The sequence below is a fragment of the Pristiophorus japonicus genome, chromosome 2 (assembly GCF_044704955.1).
Source record: "Pristiophorus japonicus isolate sPriJap1 chromosome 2, sPriJap1.hap1, whole genome shotgun sequence".
In the NCBI taxonomy this organism is placed as follows: Eukaryota; Metazoa; Chordata; class Chondrichthyes; family Pristiophoridae; genus Pristiophorus; species Pristiophorus japonicus.
Genome location: NC_091978.1, coordinates 350,544,296 through 350,571,536, shown reverse-complemented (window position 1 = coordinate 350,571,536; position 27,241 = coordinate 350,544,296). Strand labels below are relative to the sequence as shown.

The 27,241-nt window shown below is 46.1% G+C and overlaps 1 protein-coding gene across 1 annotated transcript in view; it reads left to right on the top strand.

The window, feature by feature from the left end:
• LOC139249351 (insulin-like growth factor-binding protein-like 1) overlaps positions 1 to 27,241 on the top strand; it is a 75,453-nt gene that overhangs the window by 36,412 nt on the left and 11,800 nt on the right. Inside the window, exon 2 of the mRNA XM_070872333.1 lies at positions 19,406 to 19,515. Within this exon, the coding sequence (XP_070728434.1) occupies positions 19,406 to 19,515 (110 nt within the window). The remainder of the gene's footprint in view (positions 1 to 19,405; positions 19,516 to 27,241) is intronic.

Genomic DNA, 27,241 nt, shown 5'->3' with positions numbered 1-27,241 from the left:
TTCCAGTATATCCCTTTTTGTTCGACCTCGTTCTATCCCCTTTCTGTTATTGAATCTCATGTTTGTGGATTCCGGGCCTTCAGGGATTTGCTGAGTCAGATTCTGGTACAGACTTATAGTCCTATTCCCACAGAAGCTAGGAAAGATGATATCCGTGAGGTTTAGGACCACCATAAGTAACCGTTGCCACACCCCAAAATGTATCCTCTTCTTAGATTCCTTTATCACTAGTCCCCCTGTGGATCCCGTCTTTATGGACAGGTATGTGGGAAGGGGATGTGTGGTGGTACTATAAAGAGTTGTTGTTCCCAGAGTGGTTGCCAGAGCAGCGGTGGTGGATCTATTCTGGACCCGAACATCCCAACACCACTGATCCGTACCCACGCACGGGGAGGCCGGGCATATTCTCCACCTGGTGTCCCCTCGTTGAGGCCTCCCTGAGAATTGGGCAAAGACAGGCGTGCACCTTATTTGTGCCCCCTCCCTATAACTTCCCCATTCCTTCTCTAGCACGAAGCACACAGCGGTCTCGTTTACTACTACTGTCAGGCCCTTATTATTGGTCCACCCCCAATGTCGATTCAGATCCGTATTGAGTTGAGTTATGCCCGTTAGTCCAATGCTACAATTTAAATCTACTGTTGTACCAGTTGCCACCATTAAGGCTCCCGAATTGGAATCACAGTTAGTGGTTTCAGACATTTTATAGTATAGGCCTTGAGGTCTGTGGCTTCCTTTGTCGGAGGACGTCCCAGCTCCAAGGAGGAATAAGATCCTGTAAAACACAACGTTTCCAGTGTCCACCGGTCGGTTAAGATCCAAATCGTTTCAACTGGGTCCATTGCTTCCATCTACCACTACCCCCCATATCTACGCAAGCGCATGTTTCGCTGATCATGATCACTTGGTGGGGTCCGGTCCATTTTGGTGACAATCCGGGTCTTTCGGGATTTAACCTCACCATGACCTGGCTCCCTATGGGGAGTACCTGAACTCTTTGTTCCTTCGTATCTCTTTCTAAATCTTTAATGGTTTGTTGGTCCCTAGCTTGCGCTCGTAATCCATGTAGCTGTTTACATCGCTCCATGACGAACCTTCGTATCTTGTCCTTGTAAGGTCCTACGTCCTCACTCCCAGATACTAATACTCCTGCCAATCTCATGGCTCTTCCTGTCATTAGCTCAAAGAGGGTCAGGCCGGTAGTTCGGCTCGGGGTAGCTCTCAATTTCATTAGGATTCGTGGGAGTAACTCCACCCACCCCTTCCCGGTCTCCTCGATTGCTTTGGCTAATGCAGTTTTTAGGGTCCTATTCATTCCGGATGGTACCGGATGTGGAATTTTTGTTTAATCCCTAGCAGGGCACAGGCTTGTTTCATGATTTTCCCCGTAAAATGCGTACCTTGATCTGAGTCAACTGCAATGGCATTCCCCACCTGGATATTATTTCCCCAGCCAGGATTTTAGCCACTGTATCGGCGGTGCAATTCCTGGTAGCAAAGGCTTCTACCCACTTTGTAAATTGATCTATTACTACCAGGCAGTACATTTTTCCCCTCTGGCTGGGCAGTGGCCCAGTAAAATCTATTTGTAGGGCTTCCCAGGGTCCCTTTGGGCGAGGTTGGTGTCCCAGCCTGACCTTTATCTTGTTTCCCGGGTTGTGTTTTGCACAGGTTATACACCTCCTACAAAAGCTTTCTACGTCTCTCCCCATTCCTTCCCACCACCAACATCGTGACATGGAGTTTATCACGCCGGTCCGACCGGTGTGGGTGTACCCATGGTAGAGACCCAATAGATTCTGTCGGAGACATTCCGGGGCCACCACGGTTGTCATATCTCCTCCACACTCCATCCGTCCCCTTTCTTGCTCCATTCTGTTCCCATCCTTCTATTTCTTGCGGGGTGGATTCTACCTGTACCTTGAGTATGTTTATTTCTTCTGTTTGGGTGGTACATGAGCCAATTGGGGTGTAGCTGGTCATATCTAATTCAGCTGCCTGTCTGGCAGCTTCGTCTGCCCAGGCATTTCCCTGCTGGTGCATGTCTGTCATTTTCGAGTGCGCTTTAATTTTTATTACTGCACGTTCCTGAGGGGGGAGGGAAGCTTCTACCAATCCCTTAACTATCTCTTCATGCCTAATGGGTCCCCCTCCCGAAGTAACGTAACCCCGCCTCTTCCAAGCAGTCATGTAATCGTGCACCACTCCAAAGGCATACCAGCTGTCAGTGTATAAGTTGACCCTCTTCCCTGCTGCTAGTTTCAATGCTTCGGTGAGGGCTACCAATTCCGCTCCCTGAGCCGATAGGTTTCCCTCTAGGGCACCTTTTCCCCTGTCTTGCCCATTGCTGTCCACGACTGCCCACCCTGTCCGGGGGGGGTTCCGTTTACATGTCGACGGGATCCATCCACATAAAGATCCATGTGTGCCCTTTCGAGCGGGGTTTCCCTAATCTGGCTCCCTTCCCCCTCGCTTCCCGTGGGGTCACACTGGTGCTCTTTGCCTTCGGTGACTATCCATCCTGCCCGGGATTATTTCCGCTATCCTTTATTATAGTCAAGGCGCCATTTGGGGGCAAAAGCATTGCTTCCCAATTGGCGCGTCGTGCGTCGGATATCGTCCTTAGCCTCCCGGTGTTAAGCAACAGGATAATTTGCCCGGTCATTATTATAGGCTCGCTAGCCCTCACGGCCCATGCCGCACAATCAAGAGCTGCGACACATCGAGGTAGCCCTGCGGATATCGCTCCTTGTTTCGTACGCAACGGGTCTTTGTCTATCCCCGTGTTCCTGGCTTACCACTGCATTGTAGTGGGTCTCACTATTGTACATATACAGGTGGAAGGGCCTATTCTGATCTGGCAACCCCAAGGCGGGCGCGCTCATAAGGGCGTGTTTAAGCTGTATGAATGCCGTCTCCTGGGGGTGGCCCCAGTCTATAGGCTCCTGGGAGGGTTTAACTCCTTTCACTACGTCCTGTATCGGCTGGGCCATTTCTGCATATTCTGGAATAAAGTTCCGGCAATAATTAAATAACCCTAATATCTGTCGGACCCCTCTCACTGTCCCTGGTCTAGGCATAGTTCTAAAAGCCTCCTTCCTATCAGCAGGCGTCTGTCTATTCCTTTGGGATACTACGTATCCCAAATATGTAATCTCCCTTCTTCCGACCTGAGCTTTCCTAGGGTTAGCCTTCAACCCCGAGCGCTGTAAGGCCCCTAATACTGTAGTTAGGGCCACCAGGTGTTGCGCCTTAGTACCTGAGGCGATAAGAATGTTGTCCACGTCCTGTAGTACAGTGCTTCCTTCCCCTACGTCCAGGGGTTCCAAGATCCCTGATAATGCCCAATGAAATATTCCCGGGCTGTTGAAAAACCCCTGGGGCACCCTAGTCCACGTATATTGTCTCCCCTTTATAGTGAAAGCAAACTTCTTCTGTGACTCCTCCTCTAAAGGTATGGCCCAGAACCCGTTTGCTATGTCAAGTACCGTGAAGATTTTATGTTCTGGGTTCAGGTTGTTGAACACAGTGGAAGGGCTTGCCACAATCGGGTATTTCCTCGGGGTGACTTTGTTCAGGGCGGTGTAATCAACGGTGAACCTATAGGTCCCGTCGGGTTTCTTCACAGGCCACACCGGTGAATTAGTGGTGGCTGTTACTTGCTTCACCACCCCTTGAGCTTCTAACTCTTGGACTATTTGGTGGACTGCTGCATCAGCCTCGGGTTTTAAAGGGTATTGTTTATGGGCCTTATGCTCCGGCCCGGGAATATTGACTGGGTTCATCCGGGCCAGCCCACAATCTTGTTTGTGCCGTGCCCACAGCGTCGGGTACAGTCGGCAGACACTGCCCCACACGCCCTTCGTTTCCCATTCAGGCTGTATTGGGACTATCCTTGCTACTCGCTGCTGCGGATGCCCCGGGCAATCGAACTTCTGTTCGGTCTGATGTTTTTCTCCCCATATAATCCGATTACGCTGGGGGTCTATAAGTGCCCCTACTTCCCTCAAAGTGTCTATCCCTAGTATGGTGCCTTCTGGGTTAGGGCAGCACCAGAATTGGGTGGGTATCATTATGCCCTGTATCTCTAGAGGTACTACTTCACTCAATGTTGCTTTTTTAAATCCCCCCCCCATCCCTTGGATATTGACCGTGGTCCGGGTAAGGGGGAGGTCTAGGTTGGTTATGGATACTGACGCTCCCGTGTCTACTAGCATGTTGCACTGCCGGCCCCCTAACACCGCACTAATAAACATACGGGATCTAACGTTGGCTGTTCCAACCTTCCTTCGGGGGCCGGTAACCCCTAGCGGCCACCACTGGCCAGTTTGAGAAGGTTGAGGAGCTCTTCATTAGAGGGTGGCTCCGGCGGGGGCAATGTTTTTTGCTGGGGGATCTCCACCAGTTCCTCACGGGTAATGGGTGTCCCTGGTTGATTCCCGGTTTGGGGGATTTGTTTCCCAGTTTGCTGGGAACCCTTTCCTGCCTCCCCCCCTCCCGGTGCCTGGCATCTTCTTGCTATGTGCCCCAGTTTATTACAATTATGGCACCTGGGTCTATATGTCCCTTTCCCGGCCTCCTTTTGCGGGCATTCTCTGCTAAAGTGTCCGTCCCGATGGCATGTGTAACACGTCAAGGGGGCGGCACGGAGGTCCCCATCCCCTTCCTTTCCTTCTGTTGCTAATGCTGCCGCCACCATCTTAGACACTTTCTCCTTCTGCTCGGCCTTTAGCTCCTCTACATTCCGTGCCCACTCTAAGATCTCATCATAGTCATCCCCTATCTTGAATCCCAGTTTAATTATTTTTTGATGCGCCTCCCCCAGCCCATCCTTAAACATTTCTAAGAATGCCTCATCATCTTTCTCGGGGTCATTAGCACCGAAGTGGTCCTTGTACTCGAGCCATTTCCGCTCCCCATTCTCTCCTACAGTTTCGTTTGGCTTCTGGGTTATCTTTAATCTTCTGCTCCAGTCAGTTCTTATAGGTCCCCAACATCCATCCATCCCGTGTTTTAAGTCTAGTAACCGCTGTGGCTTGGTCCGGTTCCTTACCGTCATCCAGTCGCCATCTTGCACGCCTAGGGTAGCCCTCTGCCAATTTACACTACCGGTTTTAGCCTTTACCAAACTGTGTACGTCGCCTAAGGTTAAGTTATGTGCATCGAACATTTCCTCAACCTTTTGCCAGAACTCTGTATTTCTGCTATTGGGTTTGGGTGTGGGTAGATCCTTTAGTAGTGTCTGCCTCTCATGCGGGGTGAGGGGAACTTCTTGTATAGTGACCTGAGCGCGTTGCTGCCCGTGTGCAGGGGTGGTAGTCGTGCGTACGGGAGCTGCCTGTACGTATTCATTATATGCCGGGGGCTCTCTCTGCGTCCCATCATTCTGAGGCTCTCCTGCCGGTATTTTTTCCAGGGAGGGGTATATTGGGGCAGTTATCGGGGATGGCTTTGGGTCGGGTGTTGCTGGTGAACACTGTAGGGGCTTACCGTTCTCCTTTACGGCCCTTTCTAAGGTTGCTATTTTCGTGTTTAATCTCTGAATCAACTCTACCTGAGTATCTATTTCCAATACTAGTTCCCGGTGGCAGGTGAGGATAATTGTCTGAGCCATTCTAACCTTGTTTTTGGTCTGACTATCCCACCATTTTTTTCTGCCTATTCGGGGCATCCGTGGGCTGCCACCCTCTCTGTTTTCATTCCTTCAATTAAGGTTGCGTATTTGTTACTTAGTAACTCTAATAGAGACCCCTCGGGTCCCCGGCTACACTCTCCCTTCTTCCCTTGTTTAATGGCCTGGGTCCCCGTTCCCTCACCAGCTCCATTTGTCCTTTTACTTGTCGAGTTACCCATCTTCTTAGGGGCTATGAGGGTCTTGGGCACTCCCTTTAATTGGTGTTAGGTATGCAGGATGTTATATATATCTATATGCCTTCCCTTGGCGCCCGTACACTTGTACTGCCACGCTTTGGGTCAATATGTCCCATCACTGCGGGGACGTTGTCTTTATGTCCTCTCTCTCTCGTCCCTGCACCGTGCGCTCGTACCGCTTCGGGTCAATAGACCTTCCTCGGTATCTTCCCTTGCGTCGTACCCTCGCACTGCCGCGCTACCTCCACGCACGCGTTTTAGGATGCACCTTTTGACCCCCTTCCACCCCTAGATCGTCCCTGTCCTCCGTCTCTGTCCCTCCGGGACTCGCTACAGATGGTTCTTTGTACGGATATGCTTCCCTTGCGGTTTACAATACTTTAGAGCTAATAAACCATAGTACAGGCAACTCTCGATTCTCCGGGTCCCTCGGGGTTTGGGTTACGCTGGGTAAACGATTTCTCCGTTAGAGCGAGTTGACATTACAGTTAATGCTTACAGGTGTGCTCTAACCAATAGCTGTAGCGTATCTTCTAATCCTTGAATCCTAGTCCTCTCGATCTAAAGACCATTAGGCTTGTTGATTACTTCCTGTAACTGTCCGTGGCATTTTAATGAAAGAAGCAGCCTGGCAAGTGCAGGCTCGACCGAGGCAGTGGACCTGTGTGTGAGCAGCAGCGGGAGCTGAGGCAAGGCAGACGCTTAAAAGCAAGGCTCAACAGGCAACATTCGAAAAGAACATCAAGAGTTTCAAAGTGACGTCACACACACGGAATTTTAAATGCGTAGAGAAGGTATTTCCATTTGCGGGAAAGACCAGAACTGGGGGCCATAAATATAAGATAGTCACCATTAAATCCAATAGGGAATTCAAGAGAAACTTCTTTATACAGTGTGTGGTTAGAATGTGGAACTTGCTACCACAAAGAGTAGTTGAGGCGACTAGCATAGATACTTTTAAGGGGAAGCTACATAAACACATGAGGCAGAAAGGAATAGAAGGATTTGTCGATGGGGGTTTGATGGTTACAACGGTTTCCCGTTGCAGCCGTGTGCAGATAATGGAGAGTTGCCTGTATTACAAATGATTACATTGTTTTTACAGCAGCAAATCAGGCCATTGAGTCCAACACGTCTATCCAGGTGTTTGTGTTCCACATGAGCCTCCTCCCGCCCTTCTTCATCAAACCCCATCAACAAATCCTTTTATTCCTTTCTGCCTCATGTGTTTATGTAGCTTCCCCTTAAAAGTATCTATGCTAGTCGCCTCAACTACTCTTTGTGGTAGCAAGTTCCACATTCTAACCACAAACTGGATAAAGAAGTTTCTCCTGAATTTCCTATTGGATTTAATGGTGACTATTTTATATTTATGGCCCCCAGTCTGGTCTTTCCCGCAAATGGAAATACCTTCTCTACGTCTATCCTGTTAAACCCTTTCATAATCTTAAAGACCTCTGACAGGTCATCTCCTCTGAAGAAATGAGGCCCAGCCAGTTCAATCTTTCCTGATACATATAACCTTTCAATTCTGGTATCATTTTCGTAAACCTGTTTGCATCTTTTCCAGTGCCTCTATATCCTTTTAATAATATCAAAGAAAGACTTGCATTTATTTAGCGCCTTTCACGGCCACCAGACGTCTCAAAGTGCTTTACAGCCAATGAAGTATTTTTGGAGTGTAGTCACTGTTGTAATGTGGCAGCCAATTTGCACACTGCAAGCTCCCACAAACAGCAATGTGATAATGACCAGATAATCTCTTTTTGTGATGTTGATTGAGGGATAAATATTGGCCAGGACACCGGGGAGAACTCCCCGGCCCTTCTTCGAAATAGTGCCGTGGGAACTTTTACATCCACCTGAGAGAGCAGACGGGGCCTCGGTTTAACGGCTCATCCGAAAGATGGCACCTCCGACAGTGCAGCACTCCCTCAGCATTGCACTGGGGGCAGCCTAAATATTTGTGGTCAGGTTCCTGGAGTGGGACTTGAACCCACCATCTTCTGACTCAGAGGCGAGAGTGCTACCCACTGAGCGACAGCTGATAATATGGAGACCAGAGTTGTTCACAGTACTCCAAGTGTGGTCTAACGAAGTTTCCATACAAGTTTAACATAACTTCTCACCTTTTCAATTCTGTCCCTCTAGAAAATAACTCCTGTGCTTTGTTTGCTATTTTTATGGCCTTATTAACCTGCAAAGTGTTGAAAGAAAATGTTTATAAAAACAATGTTTTTTAATGCCTTTATGATATTTCTCCTGGGTTGTTCTCAGCAGTGTCCTGGAGATTAGTCTTTAATTCCTAGAGACTGAAGATAATCCGATACTGAAGGGAAAGGATCCAGTCTGCCTGTCAGTACTTACCGGACCCCTTCCCCGCAGCACGCTGATTGAACTGTTTAAATTAGTTGCTACTATCTATATATTCCGGCCAGAATTAGTGATGGCCAATGATGCTGTAGTTTTACTGTTTAGTAACCATTGATTTGTGTACATTAGAAGTTGACATTATCAGATTTACTCTTTTCATTTATCATTAACTGCCATTAACTTATTTTGAATACTCTAATTCGATGAACATAAAAAATAGGAGCAGGAAGGAGTAGGCAATTCGTCCTCTCAAGCCTGCTCCTCCATTCAATAAGATCATGGCTGATCTTCTACCTCAACTCCATTTTCCTGCACAATCCCTATATCCCTTGATTCCCTTAACATCCAAAATTCTAGCGATCTCTGTCCTGAATATACTCAACGACTGAGCCTTCATGGTCCCCTCGGGTAGAGAATTCCAAAGATTCATCACCCTCTGAGTGAAGAACTGTCTCTACATTTCTCCCCTAATTCTATTGTTAAAACAGATCCTCAAAAGGCAGGAAGGTCATTTTTTCTTTCCTTGTGCATTTATTTGTGCGATATCCAGGTGTCCAAACTCTACGGGGTAGAAATTTACCTCTGCCCGAAACGGGGCGCACCTTCAGTTTTTTTGTCGTTTTTCTCTGCCTCATGGGTTGCAGCGGAGGTGCCGTCAATATTCAGCACTTGGACGTTTTTTTTTTGCTCGGGGCAGGTGTAGTCGCTCGCGGCTGAGGGGCGAAAGTGCCCTTGAAGTGGCTCGGCCGCCGAGATCACTCATCAGCGCCACGCTAATGACATCAGCGCGCCGCTGACCCGTCACAACGTCTGTCTCCTTCAGTTAAAGGGGAGAGCCGCAGCGAGCTCTGCATATTTTTCAGTTCGGTCCACTGGGCCACCGGAGAGGAACTCAGCCGGGCCTGGCCCCTGATGAAGGACACTTTGCAAAATAGCGGCCTCTCCACGGAGAGTCAGGGGCCGTTCTGTGCCGCTCCATGGCCGCTGCTTTCAGGCCGTCAGAGGTCTTTTTGGGAGGTGCAGTTTCGGCTCCTGCAGCTTCCGGTAGACCGTTACTGTTTCCTGTGTACAAAATGTAACACAAGTGCTAAATGTTTCCTTCTCCTGCCCCCGGGTATGGATATCTATGAAAATGTAACCACTTAATTTCCTATTTTCACAGTATATACAGGGTACATTCTTCAGTCTGTAAGTGGTTGCTATGTGTGATTTCACAAGGTGAATTTAACCTCTTTGTTCCTCCACAATTACCCGTCTCATTATTAAGAAAATAGTCCAATTTGTCTTCCTTGATCACAGTTCCTCACATTGAACTCCATCTGCCATGGTTTTGCCCACCCACTTAATCTGTCTATGGTCCCTTGTAACTTCTTGCTCCCAGCTATACATACTGTTAACCTTAATAATTCACTAGGTTAATGTCAAAAATGGATCAACCAAAAAGTTTTTAAAATTTGTTCTTGGGATGTGGGTGATGCTGACAATGCAACATTTATTGCCCAACCTTACTTGTCCTGAGGGCATTCAGAGTCAGCCACAGAAGTATTGGAATGGAGTCACATGCAAGCCAGACTGGGTGGGGCCTGGCAGCTCCCTTCCTGAAAGACATGAATGATCTAGTTGGGTATTGACACAGCGTCTAAGATAGAACACACTGCAGGTTACACACACAGGGTCTGAGAAAGAACATGCTGCTGGTTACACACACAGGGTCTGGAACAGAACACACTGCTGGTAACACACACAGGGTCTGGGACAGAACACACTGCGGTTACACACACAGGGTCTGGGACAGAACACACTGCTGGTAACACACACAGGGTCTGGGACAGAACACACTGCTGGTTACACACACAGGGTCTGGGACAGAACACACTGCGGTTACACACACAGGGTCTGGGACAGAACACACTGCTGGTTACACACACAGGGTCTGGGACAGAACACACTGCTGGTAATACACACAGGGTCTGGGACAGAATATGCCACTGGTTATACACACAGGGTCTGGGAAGAACACACTGCTGGTTACACACACAGGGTCTGGGACAGAACACACTGCTGGTTACACACACAGGGTCTGGGACAGAACACACTGCTGGTAACACACACAGGGTCTGGGAAGAACACACTGCTGGTTACACACACAGGGTCTGGGAAGAACACACTGCTGGTTACACACACAGGGTCTGGGACAGAACACACTGCTGGTAACACACACAGGGTCTGGGACAAAACACACTGCTGGTAACACACACAGGGTCTGGGACAGAACACACTGCTGGTTACACACACAGGGTCTGGGACAGAACACACTGCTGGTTACACACACAGGGTCTGAGACAGAATATGCCACTGGTTATACACACAGGGTCTGGGGCAGAACACTTTGCCTGTTCATGTACATTAGTTACTCACTGGATCATGTATGCTGACTGCTTAATAAATGGTATATACTCCCTGCTCACTGAAACATGTACACCTGCTGCTCACTAAACCGTGTTACATCTTTAGTTGCTCAGATGAGATCCAGAGAGCCATAGTTGTGATTTCTGGGGCTGGTTCGGCTCTCCACTACCTGGAAGAAGACAACGTGTGAATCATGCCAAGTTGTGCTGCATATTCCAGGAATTCAGAACACCTGCGTTGTAGTGAAGAAACATCTCACTCGGCTCTCTGCAGTGCATGTGGCGAGTGGGAGCAGGTAGTACCTATGTTAGGCTAGGAGCTAACATCTACTGCTCCACAAACTTGGGAAATAGCACAATACAGAAAGGAGCTTTCCTATTGTGCGGAATAGTCTTCAATCCAGCCATATAAAAATCTTGTTATGGAATCTTCCTTCAATAAGAGTTGGTTGAAAAGAATCTTTCTGTTCAGATGACTCAGTCTTATTACTCTCATCCTCTCAGATGCACTCAGAAATATGTTCAAATGTCCATTTTCTAACTATTTGATACCTCATTTATACCAGCCTTTCAGAGTCAAATTGACCAAAACAGGTAGCTTGGCTCCTCTTTGTTACAACAGACACTTTGCTGAGAATAAGTGCAGACTTCCTGCCAGCACAAGGCAGCAGGCTCCCAGTAATAAATTAGTGATGGTGAAAGCTTGTGGCAGCTGACAGCCTGCCTGTCGCTGTCTTGCACCAGTGCCTCTGGCTCCCTGCTCACTCATTCTTAGTGGATTCATTTAAGCTAGCATACTCCTTGAGCAACTTTAAAATCAGGGTAAAGTGGGGGGAAAGGACATACATTCTAGACTATGGCAGGGAGGGGGAGAAATCCAGTTTGTCTTATTATGTGTGGGTAGTGTGAATATTTATTAAGTATTGAATTCTTCACATTCCCATGTGGTATTTATAACGTGATAAATTAAAACAGCAAACAACAATAATGGTTGCAGTCACAGTGAGCGGGATCTGGTGTCGGAAAGGATACAGGCAGCGGAGTTTAGGATGAGCTGAAGCTTATGGGCGGTGGAAGATGGGAGGCTGGCCAGGAGAGCATTGGAATAGTCGAGTCTGGAGGTAACAAAGGCATGGATGAAGGTTTCAGCAGAAGATGGTCTGAGACAAGGGTGGAGACGAGTAATGATACAGAGGTGGAAGACTTTGTAATGGAGAGGATACGAGGTTCGAAGCTCAGCTCAGAGTCAAATAGGTGGCCAGGGAGGGGGATGGAATCATCAGTATGGAAATGGTGTATGTGGCAGGGGCTGAAATCAATGGTTGATTTTAGTTGCTTAGAGGCTGCAATCTGGACCAATTCTGTATAATCACAAAGGTAAGTACAGACGAGCAGAGCTCATTTTGCACTTCTAGCTCATCCTTCCATACAAAGCTATGAATTCCCATCACAGCGTGTAAACGCCTCTTGAATGACTCCAGATGTTTTGCCTCCTCTACCTACCCAGAGACCATTCCAGGTATTAATCCCAGTGTGTTTGAAGAAGCGCTTCCTGGCATCAGTCCTGAACTTGGCCTGGAACCTTTTTGGAATTATGACATATTCTGGGGTAGATTTTCAGTGCCAAGCAGCATAAAATGAGTTTTTGAAGGCTACTGACTCAAATCCACCTCAAAAAAATTGCACCTGCATTTTCCTTGCAAAAAGCTGTCCCGTTTCTTTTAAGCAGCCCACTCTCCACATTTAAATGGGGTCAAGGGCATGGCTAACCCTTTGCCTAATTTCCCACCATTTCTGACCCATAACCACTCCAAATAATTACCGCATCTATATCGGTGGTGGTACGAGCTGCTGCAATGAGGTGGATACCACATTGGGGAACCCATTTTATTTGCTGATCTTTTTAATGTTTTAAGGTTTTTCCTGTTACTTTTAGTCAACACTGCTCAAAGTCCTGCTTCACACTGTAGAACTCTGTTTCTCAATAGGAATAGAAGTTTTAAGCAGCGAGTATTAAATAGTAAGGATGCTCATAACCAAGCAATTAGTTAATCAGGCAGATGTCCAGGAATGATCACTATACAACATTGGATTACTTTTACCTTTAAGACAAAATGGTTATCAAAATAATCTCTGGCCCCTTGGAAGTTGAGCAACACATAGCTTTTTATGCATCTGTATTCCTGTTGTTCATTAAAGGTTCCTTCAGGAAACTGTTTTAATGCAAAGAATTGTTTCAATCCTTGCGAACATTGCCTCAGATTTTGCCTTATTTGTAATTTTACAGATGGAATATTCTCAGCAGATGGGCCTTCATTGTTCACTGAAATGTAACAGCTGTCATAACAGTATCTATGTGGCGTCCACAGGGGTCCAGGTTCCCAACAGACACCCATGGTTCTCTCATAATAAGAGGACATTTGGCAAAAGTGCAACAGCCTCCTTTAAAAGCACTCTACTGCTTCATTAAGAAGAAGATTGATTCACTGTGGACTCCATAATGGGCTCCAGCAGTGTCATTCTCGAAAGTGCTTTCATAAAGACCTCGTTAGGCACAGCTTTATTAGATGCTAAACTCTACCACCTACATTTCTGTCCAGCTACATGCAGAGCAAGAATTTTTGTGGATTTTGAATCAAAAGGCCATTTAGATTGGTTCTAACTTCCAACTTTCAGCAGTTGCTATCTACTCTGCAGGACCTCAGTGCTACTGCTGCAGACTGTGGTCACTTTGCGATGCAGTTACTCTGCCAGTCTCATTTTCAAAATGCTGTAAGAGTATAGCACTGAGTCGTACTGCTCTAGCCACACAACTGTCAAAATTGGGGAAAAGCAGAGCGTTGTGCTGCATTCTTAAACATAATCAGGCATTTAAGGGGCCAGCACACCTCCAAAGTTACCCGTGTCTTTGTGAGGCCGAAGATGCAGGAACTCCCAGCGTAGCGAGGTGTAATGTATGCAGCTGTGAGTATGCTCACAGGTTTGTGTGTAGCGGTTATCACGGTCGCCTCACACGCGAAAAGCCCCTGGTTCGATCCCGAGCAGAAACATTATTTAACAAAATAGTTGTAGAGCTGTTGAATTGCTGGTGGACATAGCCAAGGTGGCCATCAGCCGGTCCAAGCAGCTGGCGGTCGAGGGGGTCGTTCAGCCCGACTGCCTACCTCTTATCAATGGTTACATCCGAGCCAGGGTGTCCCTGGAGATGGAACACGCAGTGTCCACCGGTACGCTCGCAGCCTTCCGCGAAAGGTGGGCACCGGAGGGACTGGAGTGCAGCATCACCCCCGGCAACCAAATTTTAATTTGATTTAAGAATACTGTCCAAAGTTTAATTTACTTAATGTGTCGATTTTAGTGCTCCCCTTTAATCAGGGGGCACTTGATTTACAGATCAACAACAAAATAGTTGTCGAGCTGTTGAATTGTGAGTGGTTTAGCCAGTCACGTGATGTTCACAAGACTCAATAAAACCCCAGTCAGTTGGGCTGAGGGGATCCACGATGAACCATGCGGCTGTGAGCCTGGTGGATGAACTGGCAATGTGTAGTGTGATTGTTAAACTGTTTGCTAATAAACCAACTAGTTCTTAATCCATGTTGCTATGGATGCTTAAGCAAAGAACCCATGAAGCAAATACATTACAGGAGGCTTTGCTACTACTCTCACGCCCTCTGAGGCGGGAGCCATTGTGAAGGGCGGACAAAGATTCACCGTCTTTGCTTCTCCCCCTCACAGGAGCCCCCGCTTATACTGCCACAGATTTCCAGCGCTTCTAATGCACTCCCAAAAGAGCTACAAAAGGACGGGCTGTGAAATCATGGGACTTATCAGATGCTTAACTGTAGTTAGAAGCAGCTGCGAGCCAATCTTGTCCCGTTTCCAATATTGTGCATTGTTTTGATATTGTGCATTGTTTTGTGATTTGATGCGTCCTTGCCTTGAGAAGCAAACCCCTGATTATGTGGAAGGACAGTTAATAGGGGATGGTTTATTGTGTCTGGATAGATGTTCAGATGATGATCAGGGACACACACGACTGTTGTACAATCTTGCCTCCTATTACCCAAATGGACGTTTTGCCTAGATATTCCTCATGTGATAAATGCCTAGGTTGCACAATTGCATTGTAGAGTCTGGTATGAATAGCAATGCCACTTCTATTTTCCCTGAAGGGTATAGGGCCGATTTTAACCCTGCCCACCCAGCAGGCAATTAAAAATGGCCAGTGTGACGTACCTGCAGCGATTCCGCTGCCTTGCCGCAGGTTTCAGTTTTAAACTTCTCTTTGGAGCAGATGAGAGGGGCTTCGAATCCTTCTTTAATATGGGGATCACACAGCGATGATGTCAACAGAGGCTGGCTGCAATTTTAATGAGAAACCTGCGCATGGAAGCCATTGTGGCTTTTAGGCCAGGTCACCCTGAGGCAAGAGGAGGCCACAAGAAACCCAGACAGGTAAGTGGCTCCTCTAAGCCCCACAAGGAAATCTTTGACCTCTCCCCCGCCCCCCCCTCCCCCGCCCCACCCCCCCTGACCCACGACTGCGATACCCTTTCCCAACACTCCTTCCAACCAATTACCCGAGTGCTGGCGAGCGTTCCTAAGCGTCCCCGACAGCGGCCCCCTTCCGCACAACTCCCACCTGGAGTTAAAACCTGCCCTTAAGCAGAGTGAAAGAACTTGCATTTATATAGCACCTTCCACATCCTCAGGACCTCACATTCACTTCACAGCCAGTGAAATGTTTTAGAAGGGTTGCACAAAATAAAACTCAGCAAACTTTCAATTATTGCAACGAGCTCTCACAACCACTTCACAAACCGATTGATAAGACTTGAAACCCAAACCTGAGTGAGCAAGGCACGACAGAGGACGGGATCAACGATCATGCTTAACACACTCTGCACCAGGCTCCTCTGCACCGGCAGTTTGATAATGGATGACATTAATAGTTGGTGTTTTTTTGCACCGTATTATTCCAAAGCACGGTGACCGGGCTATTTTTTAAAATCACAATTGATGGAAATGATATTAAATTATTCATATTCAGGGACTGAAAGCAAATTGAACCAGTGGAATGATGGGAATGAAATTGTTACTGTTGATGACTTGATTTAATGTGTAACTGGACAATCACAGTATACTGTGAGAAAAACCTGACCAGAAACAACACAAACATTTATTTAAATGGTATATGTAATTTTTTATAGTGCAGATCAATTCACTGCAACTACTGTTCAGTTGGAAGGCAACAGCTGAGAATAGCCAGTGAAAAATTAACATTAAAATTAATCAGATTGTTCACAACTTTGGTGTCATATTTGACCTTGAAATGAGCTTTCGACCACATATCTACAGCATAACTAAGACTGCCCATTTCCACCTCTGTAACATCGCCTGTCTCCAGTCATCCACTGCTGAAACCCTCATCCATGCCTTTGTTATCTCTAGACTTGACTATTTCAGCGCACTCCTGGCTGGCCTCCCACATTCTACACTATATAAACTAGAAGTCATCCAAACTGCGGCTGCCCATGTGTAACTCACACCAAGTCCCACTCATCCATCACCCCTGTGCTCGCTGACCTACATTGGCTCCCGGTTAAGCAACGCCTCAATTTCAAAATTCTCGTCCTTATTTTCAAATCCTTCCATGGCCGCGCCCCTCCCTATCTTTGTAATCTCCTCCAGCCTCACAAGCCCCCCAGATGTCTGCGCTCCTCTAATTCTGCCCTTTTAAACATCCCTGATTATAATCGCTCAACCATTGACGACCGTGCCTTCTGTTGCCTCGGCCCGAAGCTCTGGAATTCCCTGGCTAAACCTTTCGCCCCTCTACCTCTCCTCCTTTAAGACAATCCTGAAAACCTACCTCTTTGACCAAGCTTTTGGTCATCTGCCCTAATTTCTCCTTATTTGGCTCAGTATCAAATTTTGTCTCATAATACATGAAGCGCCTTGGGTCATTTTCTGGTTGGCAAACAGTAGCTAGTGGGGTGCCGCAGGGATCAGTGCTGGGGCCTCAACTATTTACAATCTATTTTAATGACTTGGATGAAGGGACCGAGTGTAATGTAGCCAAGTTTGCTGATGATACAAAGATGGGTGGGAAAGCAAATTGTGAGCAGGACACAAAAAATCTGCAAAGGGATACAGACACATTTTTGGCAGATGGAGTATAATGTGGGAAAATATGAAGTTATCCACTTTGACAAAAAAAAATAGAAAAGCAAATTATAATTCAAATGGAGAAAAATTGCAAAGCGCTGCAGTACAGAGGGACCTGGGGGACCTGCATGAAACACAAATAGTATGCAGGTACAGCAAATGATCAGGAAGGCAAATGGAATGTTGGCCTTTATTGCAAGGGGGATAGAGTATAAAAGCAGAGAAGTCCTACTGCAACTGTACAGGGTATGGGTGAGGCCGCACCTGGAGGACTGCGTACAATTTTGGTCTCCGTATTTAAGGAAGGATATACTTGCATTGGAGGCTATTCAGAGAAGGTCCACTAGGTTGATTCCGGAGATGAGGGAGTTGACTTATGTCGGTTGAGTAGGTTAGGCCGATACTCATTGGAGTTCAGAAGAATGAGAGGTGATCTTATCAAAATATATAAGATAATGAGGGGGCTCGACAAGGTGGATGCAGAGAGGATATTTCCAATCATTGGGGAAACTAAAACTAGGGCACATAGTCTTAGAATAATGGGATGTCCATTTAAAACTGAGATGAGGAGGAATTTCTTCTCTCAGAGGGTTGTAAATCTATGGAATTCTCTGCCCCAGAGAACTGTAGAGGCTGGGTCATTGAATATATTTAAGGTGGAGATAGACAGATTTTTGAGCGATAAGGGAATAACAGATTATGGGGAGCGGGCAGGGAAGTGGAGCTGAGTCCATGATCAGATCAGCCATGATCTTATTAAATGGCGGAACAGGCTCGAGGGGCCAAGTGGCCTACTCCTGCTCCTATTTCTTATGTTCTTGTGTTTCACTACGTTAAAGGTGCTATATAAACACAAGTTGTTATTGTTGCTGTTATTTACCAGTAGTTTTTCAAGTAGTACAGAATTTCATCAACATGCTTATCTTTTGGTTTATTTTCCATTCTGTCAAGTAATCAGTTGGAGCAATGGCCACGGAACTCACGCCTCAGGTTGAGAGACGTGGTTCCCGAGCTGTGTGAATCCTGCAGGGAAATTTAAAAATTAAGGCAAAAAGGCCCTTAAGTGCCTGTAACGTACCTCATAATGATTTCAATTGGGTTTCCCTGCTGCTGCAGGTCGGGTGAGCTTCACCATGACACATGCGCCTATGGGGAAAAAACAATTTTCCCATCCAACCCGCCACCAATCGCGCCTGCTACCACCACGGAAAATTCAGCCCACAGTGACTGTGCTATTCTTAAGGGTCGCAATTCATAGTAATGATACAGTGCTATTTCTTTGCTGTCGTGGGCTTCTACCATATTTTACACAAGTTGAAGGTAGTTTCGGCTGGTTTTAATCAGAGAAAAGAAGAACATCCAATTCTGAAATCCAGAATATTGAATCAATATTAAATGATATCCATTACAGGTCGAACCTCCCTTATCCAGGGACTCCCTTATCCGGCACCACCCCTCGTCCGGCACCATTCCCGGCCGCACCGACATGAACAAATTGAAGTCCTTCCTCGCTGCCGATTCCTGCAATCGCTGGCCTGAACCTGCGATCCACCGCCTCTCCTCACCACCACAATCTTTCTGTCGCACTCCCAGCTCCAAGCCAGCCAGCCCCGATATCTCCTTGATCGGTACCTGTACCATCCAATTTAACGTGACCACTCCTCGTGGCCAGGTCCTGAGGGTGCCGAGTAAGAGAGGTTCAACCTGTATTCATTTGTTATTCCAATGTTAATGCAGTCTATTCTGACAGTATATTTCTGTACATAATAAGAAACTGATTGGCATCGTCCTTCCTTGCGTAAATGATAACTGAATACAGGAGCCCATCTTTGTGGTTAATTGAAGTCTGGTGGGCTCTGCTTTACTTCATGGATATCCCAGATGATCCGATCCAATTATACAGTTGCACTGAAGTCTAGTTAGTGAATAGGAAAATATTACATGGAATGGGCAGTACTGTAAGCGCAATGGTGTAGACAGAATTTGTCCCAATAGTTTTACACCCACCAGCACAGCAAACAGAAGGTGGGTAATTGCTTTTTTATTGTGTTAAATGCTGTTAGATTAAGGGGATAATCAGTGACCAAAAATACGCAGCCATGACGCTCCCACCGTATCTCCAGCAGAAGTGCACCAGAAGGGAACGTGGGAACAGCCCCCCGAGCCTGTTCCTCCATTCAATCGGATCATGGCTGTTCTGTACCTCAACCCTATTTTCACGTCTTTGATCCCTCAGTACCCTTACCTAACAAAAGTTTATCGATCTCAGCCGTGAAAATTTAAATTGGCCCACCATCCACAGCCTTTTGGAGGAGGAGGGGAGAGTTATTTTTCCATGAATATCTGTGTGTGAAAAATGCTTCCTGATTTCACTCCTGAGGAAGGTGTCTGTCCACCAGCAGGGGGGAGCAAATCATTCATTTTGACTCTTGTATCGTTCAGGAAAAAAATCTCAAGTCAGAAAGAGCAAAATGCAAAACTCACAACCTGAGACTTCAAACTGCTGCGTTCTTGTTGAACATTCAGAGCACTAATGGAGCCAGTTTAAAATGTAAATATGTCAATCATTTGCTCTTTCACAGCTCCTGTAATCATATTCTCGCCAAAGTCGGTCCAGAACGTGACTGGTTCTCAAGTCTACTTGGCCTGTGAAGTGAAAGCTGTTCCAACTCCCATTGTCACTTGGAGGAAGGTAGGACAGTTAACACCGCATGATGTCTGCTTGTTTCCTTAGTGAATACATTCACATGGAAGAAGCAGATAATGATGATAGGTTACAACAGTAGTTTAATTTTCAGAACTTTTATTCTACAAAGTAACTGTCCTTTGCCAGTTTTAGGCCCAACTTTTGCTGTTTTTTTTTCCAGAAGCTCATAGTTGTGAATGTGACAGTGAAATCGTTACCACTTCCCCATTGCTAACGAGCACACACATCCACATAAATCCTTTCTAAGCATAAATTTTTCCCCAACGTGTATTCAAAGTTATCAACTGCAGAAGCAGTCCCTTGGTGACAGCGTGTGATGCGAAAACTGAGATGGAGAGTCTTGTACCGACACTGATGAACGATATAGCAGCAGACCTGCAGTCCTATCCAAAGGATGTTTGCTCCTGCACGGATGTGAGTGGAGGAGCATGTGAGACTGCAGGAGGACACGCAGCCAAGTGGTCTGTCCAGTTCATTGAGTGGTTTGCTAGCCCATTTCAGAGGGCAGTTAAGAGTCAACCACATTGGTGTGGGACCAGAGTCACATACCAAACTGTATAAGGACAGTAGGTGTCCTTCGCCAAAGAACATTAGTGAACCAGTTGAGTTTTACAACTTCATTGTCACTTTTTATTCCAGATTTATTTCAAAGGTTTTTTTAAAATGAACTCAAATTCACAAAGTGCTACGGTGGGATTGTGAATTTACATTCTCTGGATTATTAGTCCAGGCCTCTGGATTACTAGTCCAGTCAGATAACCACTATGCCACCATACCACTGACACAGCTAAGACCCACAGACCTACCAGCCAATCAGTCAAAGGTGATTGCACCTCTGTTGTTGCTGTCAGCCTTCATTCTGTAAGGGATGAGGCTCTTGGCCTTCCTGATGTTTTGCAGAGCACCTCCATTCAGTCCGTAAGTGTGACCCTGAGCTTCCGGTCACCTCTCACTTTAATTCTCCACTCCACTCCCACTCTGACCTCTCCGTCCTCGGCCTCCTACACTGTTCCAATGAAGCTCAACGCAAGTTCGAGGAACAGCACCTCATCTTTCTTTTAGGCACTTTGCAGCCTTCTGGACTCAACATTGAATTCAACAATTTCAGAGCGTAACCGCTGCCAATCTTTGGCTCCCTTCCCCCTCCTCCCACCTCCCAGAGCCTGTTTCTTTCTTTTTTTCTCCTTGTCTCGAATGGCAGTTGGTCATTATCCCGCCATTCACACCCTATCTCGACTAATGTTTTTCTGACTCCCGGCATTGCCATTTGAATTTGCGCCATCGTCCCTTTTGCCTCTCCAATCTCTCCTGTCTTCCAACCTATCACAGACCTTCCCTTTAGTTCTTTCTTCCCCTCCCCCTTTCAGTGCTTGTTAAAAATCTGTTCTTTCTGAACACTCTTCAGTCTGACAAAGGGTCACCGACCCAAAACGTTAACTCTGCTTCCTCTCCACAGATGCTGCCTGACCCGCTGAGATTTCCAGCATTTTCTGTTTTTATTCCAGATTCCAGCATCCGCAGTATTTTGCTTTGGTCTGATATTTTATCTCTTGGCCTTCCTGTTGTGCTTTGTGCACAGCTTTTTATTGCCTGATTTTTTTTCTCCCTTTGCAGCAGGTCCTGTGAATGTGGAGTGCTGGCCATTGGATATACAGCTCCTCTAACAGTCATTCAGATGATATCACCTGAATTCTCACATGCAAATTAGTCATTGTAAGATAGACTTTTCCTTAAAACTGTGTCAAAACGCTCTTTGGGAAAGGATTGTAAATAAAATACATACTAAGATTCCTGGTCTCAAGAGTGTTTCATTTTAGGGAGAAATAATTCTACTTCAAAAAAAGCAAGAGATTTGAGGGCCAGTTGGTCCATATGCCCATGAGTTACAGTCTGAAGAGAAAACAAAGACTTCTAAAATGGTACCAGACCATCTGGGTATCTTAAATAATAATGTAGGCAATGAGGGAAGCACTACCTTTGATGCGGCATTTGACTCCAGCAATTTGTTGGGTAAGGTAGCATATGTCACTGGACTAGTAATCCAGAGGGCTTAATGAACCTAGAGACATGAGTCCAAATACCACCACGGCAGCTGAGGACATTTAGTTAATTAAATAAATCTGGAATAAAATGCTAGTATCAGTAATGGTGAGCATGAAACTACTGAATTGTTGTAAAAAGCCATCTGGTTCACTAATACCAGAGACCATGGTCCATATCGGTACCAATAACATAGGTAGAAAGAGGGATGAGGTCCTGTAGGCAGAGTTTAGAGAGCTAGGAGAGAGATTAAAAAGCAGGACCTCAAAGGTAGTAATCTCTGGATTGCTGCCGGTGCCATGTGCTAGTGAGTACAGAAATAGGAGGATAGAGAAGATGAATACGTGGCTGGAGAGATGGTGCAGGCAGGAGGGCTTTAGATTCCTGAGGCATTGGGACCGTTTTTGGGGGAGGCAGGGCCTGTACAAGCCAGATGGGTTGCACCTTAACAGAGCCAGGACCATGATCCTCGCGAGAGGTTTTACTAGTGCTGTTGGGGCGACTTTAAACTAGCTTGGTAAGGGGGTGAGAACTGGAGAATAGATTCAGTGGGGAGAGAAGCAAAGCTGGAATTGGGCAGCAGAGAAAGAGAAGTAGAAATAGAAAGTGAATTTGGAAGACAGATGAAACAAGGACTGGAATATAGACAACAGGGGAGTTTGGCAATACTAAATGGTATATACTTCAATGCAAGGAGTATAGTAAATAAGGCAGATGAGCTGAGAGCACAGATTGACATTTGGGAGTACGATATCGCTATTACTGAGATATGGCTGAAAGAAGGGAAGGTATGGCAGCTCAACATTCCTGGTTACACGGTTTTCAGACGGTATAGAGAGGGGGGTAAGAAAGGAGGAGGGGTTCGCAGTATTGATTAAAGAAACAATTACAGCTGTGAGAAAAGATGATATGTTAGATGGGGTCATCAAAGGAGGCCATATGGGTTAAATTAAAGAACAAAAATGGGGCGATCACACTACTGGGAGTGTACTATACATCCCCTCCCCCCCCAAGCAGTCAGAGGGAGCTAGAAGAACAAATATATGGGCAAATTGCTGCAAAGTGCAAAAACTATAGAGCTGTAATAGTGGGGGATTTCAACTACCCTAATATTAACTGGAAAAAGGGTAGTGTGAATGGAAGAGGGTACAGAATTCCTAAAATGCTATCAGGAGACTTTCCTTAGCCAGTATGTAACAAGCTCAACAAGGGAGGGGGCAGTTCTGGACTTGATTTTGGGGAATGAAGAGGGTATCAATGGGGGAGCATTTTGGTGCTAGTGATCATAATTCAGTGAGATTTAAGGTAGTTATGGAAAAGGACAAAGGGAGAAAAGGAATCAAAGCTGTCAATTGGGGTAAAGCCAATTTTGCTGAGCTGAGATGGGATTTAGCCAAAGTGAACTGGAAACGGATACGTGATGGTAAATCAGTGTCAGAGCAGCGAGAGGCATTCAAGGAGGAAATCCTGAGGGTATGTTCCCTATAAAAAAACGTGGGGCTAACAAATCTAGAGCCCCCTGGATTAATAATGGAGAACAGGGAAATGGCAGAGACGTTGAACAAATATTTTGTATCGATCTTCACAGCTGAACACACTAAAAACATCCCAATAGTGGATAATCAAGGGGCTATGGGGCGAGAAGAACTTAATACAATCACTATCACTAATGAAGGAGTACTCGGTAAAATAATGCGACTTAAGGCTGACAAGTCCCCTGGACATGATGGCTTACATCCTAGGGTCTTAAAAGAAGTGGCTACAGCGATAGTGGATGCATTGGTTGTAATCTACCAAAATTCCTTGGATTCTGGGGCGGTCCTGGCGGATTGGAAAACCGCAAATGTAACGAACCCTTTTTAAAAAAGGAGGCAGATAAAAAGCAGGAAACTATAGACCAGTTAGCCTAACATCTGTCATTGGGAAAATGCTGGAGTCCATTATTAAGGAAGCAGTAGCGGGATATTTGGAAAAGCATAATTCAATCAAGCAGAACCAGCATGGTTTTATGAAAGGAAATCACGTTTGACAAATTTACTGGAGTTCTTTGAAGAAAAAAAGAACAGGGTGGATAAGAGGGAATCAGTTGATGTGATGTATTTGGATTTCTAGAAGGCATTTGATAAGGTGCCACATAAAAGGTTACTGCACAAGATAAAAGTGCATGGGAGTAATATATTATCATGGCTAGAGGATTGGCTAACAAACAGAAGACAGAGAGTCGGGATAAATGAGTCATTTTCCGGTTGGCAAACATAGCCGCAGGGTTCGGTGCTGGGTCCTCAACTATTTACAATTTATATTAATGACTTGGATGAAGGGACCGAGTGTAATGTCGCCAAGTTTTCTGATGATACAAAGATGGGTGGGAAAGAAAATTGTGAGGAGGACACAAAAAATCTGCAAAGGGATACAAGCCAGGCTAAGTAAGTGGGCAAAAATTTGGCAGATTGAGTATAATGTGGGAAAATGTGAGATTATCCACTTTGGCAGAAAAAATAGAAAAGCAAATTATAATTTAAATGGAGAAAAAATGCAAAGTGCTGCAGTACAGAGGGACCTGGGGGTCCTTGTGCATGAAACACAAAATGTTAGTATACAGGTACAGCAAGTAATCAGGAAGCCAAATGGAATGTTGGCCTTTATTGCAAGGGGGTTCAAATATAAAAGCAAAGAAGTCTTGCTACAACTGTACAGGGTATTGGTGAGGCCACACCTCGAGTACTACGTACAGTTTTGATTTCCGCATTTAAGGAAGGATATACTTGCATTGGAGGCTGTTCAGAGAAGGTTCACTAGGTTGATTCTGGAGATGAAGGGGTTGACTTATGAAGATAGGTTGAGTAGGTTCATTTAAGTTCAGAAGAATGAGAGGTGATCTTATCGAAACATATAAGATAATGAGGGGGCTCGACAAGGTGGATGCAGAGAGGATATTTCCACTCATAGGGGAAACTAAAACTAGGGGACATAGGGCCCGAACTTGGTCAAAGCCAAGGCCAGCCCAAGTGCCGCCCAAAGGACTGCCGATGGCCGCTGAGAGACCGGGTGATAGTTTGCCAGGAAGAATCCTCCAAAAGAGATGGCAGTACCGCCCGGCGGCAAAATAACGGCTCACGCCGTCAATCTGGGCAGCAGCGGGCAGGAGCTCCCAATCTCGGCGGCAAATGCGATCCTCACCAAAGCGCCGCCGAGGATTGAATCGGGCCCAGGGAGGGGTGAACAGCTAAAAATAAAAATCTTTCACAAAATAAACACTGGAACACCTTCAGGGCATCCCATACCGATAAATCGCTGGGGAAAAAAAAGATGTTCACTAACCTTTTTCTTCTTACTTACCATCTGGGTCAGACCTGCCTCCACGCAGCAGTCCTTCCCCGTGCTGCCACCAACTCCCGCCTGGAGGAATCTGCCAGCTCGGCGGGCGGGAGGACACCGAGGCGACTTGCCGCCAGTAGGTGGTTCCTGACGGTACTCCCCTCCCGCCAGCTGTAGACCTGGAGGAGTCTGTCACCGAGGGGAGACCGCCGAAAAAACCCGGTGGCAGTGGGCAGTAAGGTCACCAATTTCGGGCCCATAGAATAAGGGGCAGCCCATTTAAAACTGAAATGAGGAGGAATTTCTTCTCTCAGAAGGTTGTAAATCTGTGGAATTCTCTGCCCCAAAGAGCTGTGGAGACTGGGTCATTGAATATATTTAAGACGAAGATAGACAGATTTTTTGAGCGATAAGAGAATAAAGGGTTATGGGGAGCAGGCAGGGAAGTGGAGCTGAGTCCATGATCAGACCAGCCATGATCTTATTACATGGCGGAGCAGGCTCAAAGGGCCAGGTGGCCTACTCCTGCTCTTACTTCTTATGTTCTTGTGTCAAGGGACATACAGGGTAAGATAAAGAAAAAAAGGGAAGCTTATGACAGATACCGGGAACTCAACACTGCAGAAATGCCAGAGGAGTATAAGAAGTGCAGGGGTGCAATTAAAAAAGATATCAGGAAAGCAAAGAGAGAGCATGAAAGTATATTGGCAAGTAAAATCAGGGAAAACCCAAAGATGTTTTATAAATACATTAAGAGCAAGAGGATAATTAGAAAAAGAGTGAGGCCTGTTAGAGACCATAAAGGAAATCTGTGTGTGGAGGCGAAAGACATGGGTAGGATTCTTAATGAATACTTTGCATCCGTTTTCACAAAAGAGAGGGGCGATGCAGACTTTGCAATTAGGGAGGAGGAGTGTGAAATATTAGATGAGATAAACATAGTGAAAGAGGAAGTATTAAGGGGATTAGCAGCTTTGAAAATGGATAAATCCCCAGTCCTGGATGAAATGTATCCCAGACTGTTACGAGAAGCAAAAGAGGAAATAGCAGAGGCTCTGACCATCATTTTCCAATTCTCTGGCTACAGGTGCAGTGCCAGAGAACTGGAGGACTGCTAATGTTGTACCTTTGTTTAAAAAGGGAGAATGGGATAGACCGAGTAATTACAGGCCAGTCAGCCTAACCTCGGTGGTGGGAAAATTATTGGCGAAAATCCTGAAGGACAGGATAAATCTTCCTTTGGAAAGACATGGATTAATCAAGGACAGTCAGCATGGATGTGTCAAGGGAAGGTCGTGTCTGACAAAGTTGATTTAATTTTTCGAGGAGGTAACAAGGAGGGTCGATGAGGGCAGTGCATATGATGTAGTGTATATGGATTTTAGCAAAGCTTTTGATAACGTCCCACATGGCAGAATGGTCACGAAAGTAATAGCCCATGGGATCCAGGGCAAAGTGGCAAGTTGGATCCAAAATTGGCTCGGAGGCAGGAAGCAAAGGGTAATGGTTGATGGGTGTTTTTGTGACTGGAAGGCTGTATCCAGTGGAGTTCCGCAGGGCTCAGTGCTGGGTCCCTTGCTTTTAGTGGTATATATCAATGACTTGGACTTAAATATTGGGGATATGATTAAGAAGTTTTCAGATGACACTAAAATAGGCTGTGTGGTTGATAATGAAGAAGAAAGCTGCGGACTGCAGGAAGCTATCAATGTACTTATCAGGTGGGCAGAAGAGTGGCAAATGGAATTCAATCTGGATAAGCGTGAGGTAGTGCATTTGGGGAGGTCTAACAAGGGAAGGGAATACAAATTAAATGGTACAACTCTGAAAAGTGTAGAGGAACAAGGGGACCTTGGAGTGCAGGTCCACAGATCCCCAAAGGTAGCAGGCCAGGTAGATAAGGTGGTTAAGAAGCCAGATGGAATGCTTGCCTTTATAAGTCGAGGCATGGAATACAAGAGCAAGGAGGTTATGCTTGAACTGTATAAAAAACTGGTTAGGCCGCAGCTGGAGTACTGTGTGCAGTTCTGGTCACCACATTACAGGAAAGATGTGATTGCACTAGAAAGGGTGCAGAGGAAATTTACAAGAATGTTGCCAGGACTGGAGAATTTTGGCTATAAGGAAAGATTGGAGATGCTGGTTCTGTTTTCTTTGGAACAGAGGAGGCTAAGGGGAGACCTGATTGAAATGTATAAAATTATGAGGGGCCTGGATAGAGTGGATAGGAAGGACCTGTTTCCCTTGGCAGAGGGGTCAACAACTAGGGGGCAAAGATTTAAAGTAACTCGAGGGAAGTTTAGAGGAGATGTGAGTGGAAATTTCTTCACCCAAAGGGTGTTGGGGATCCGGA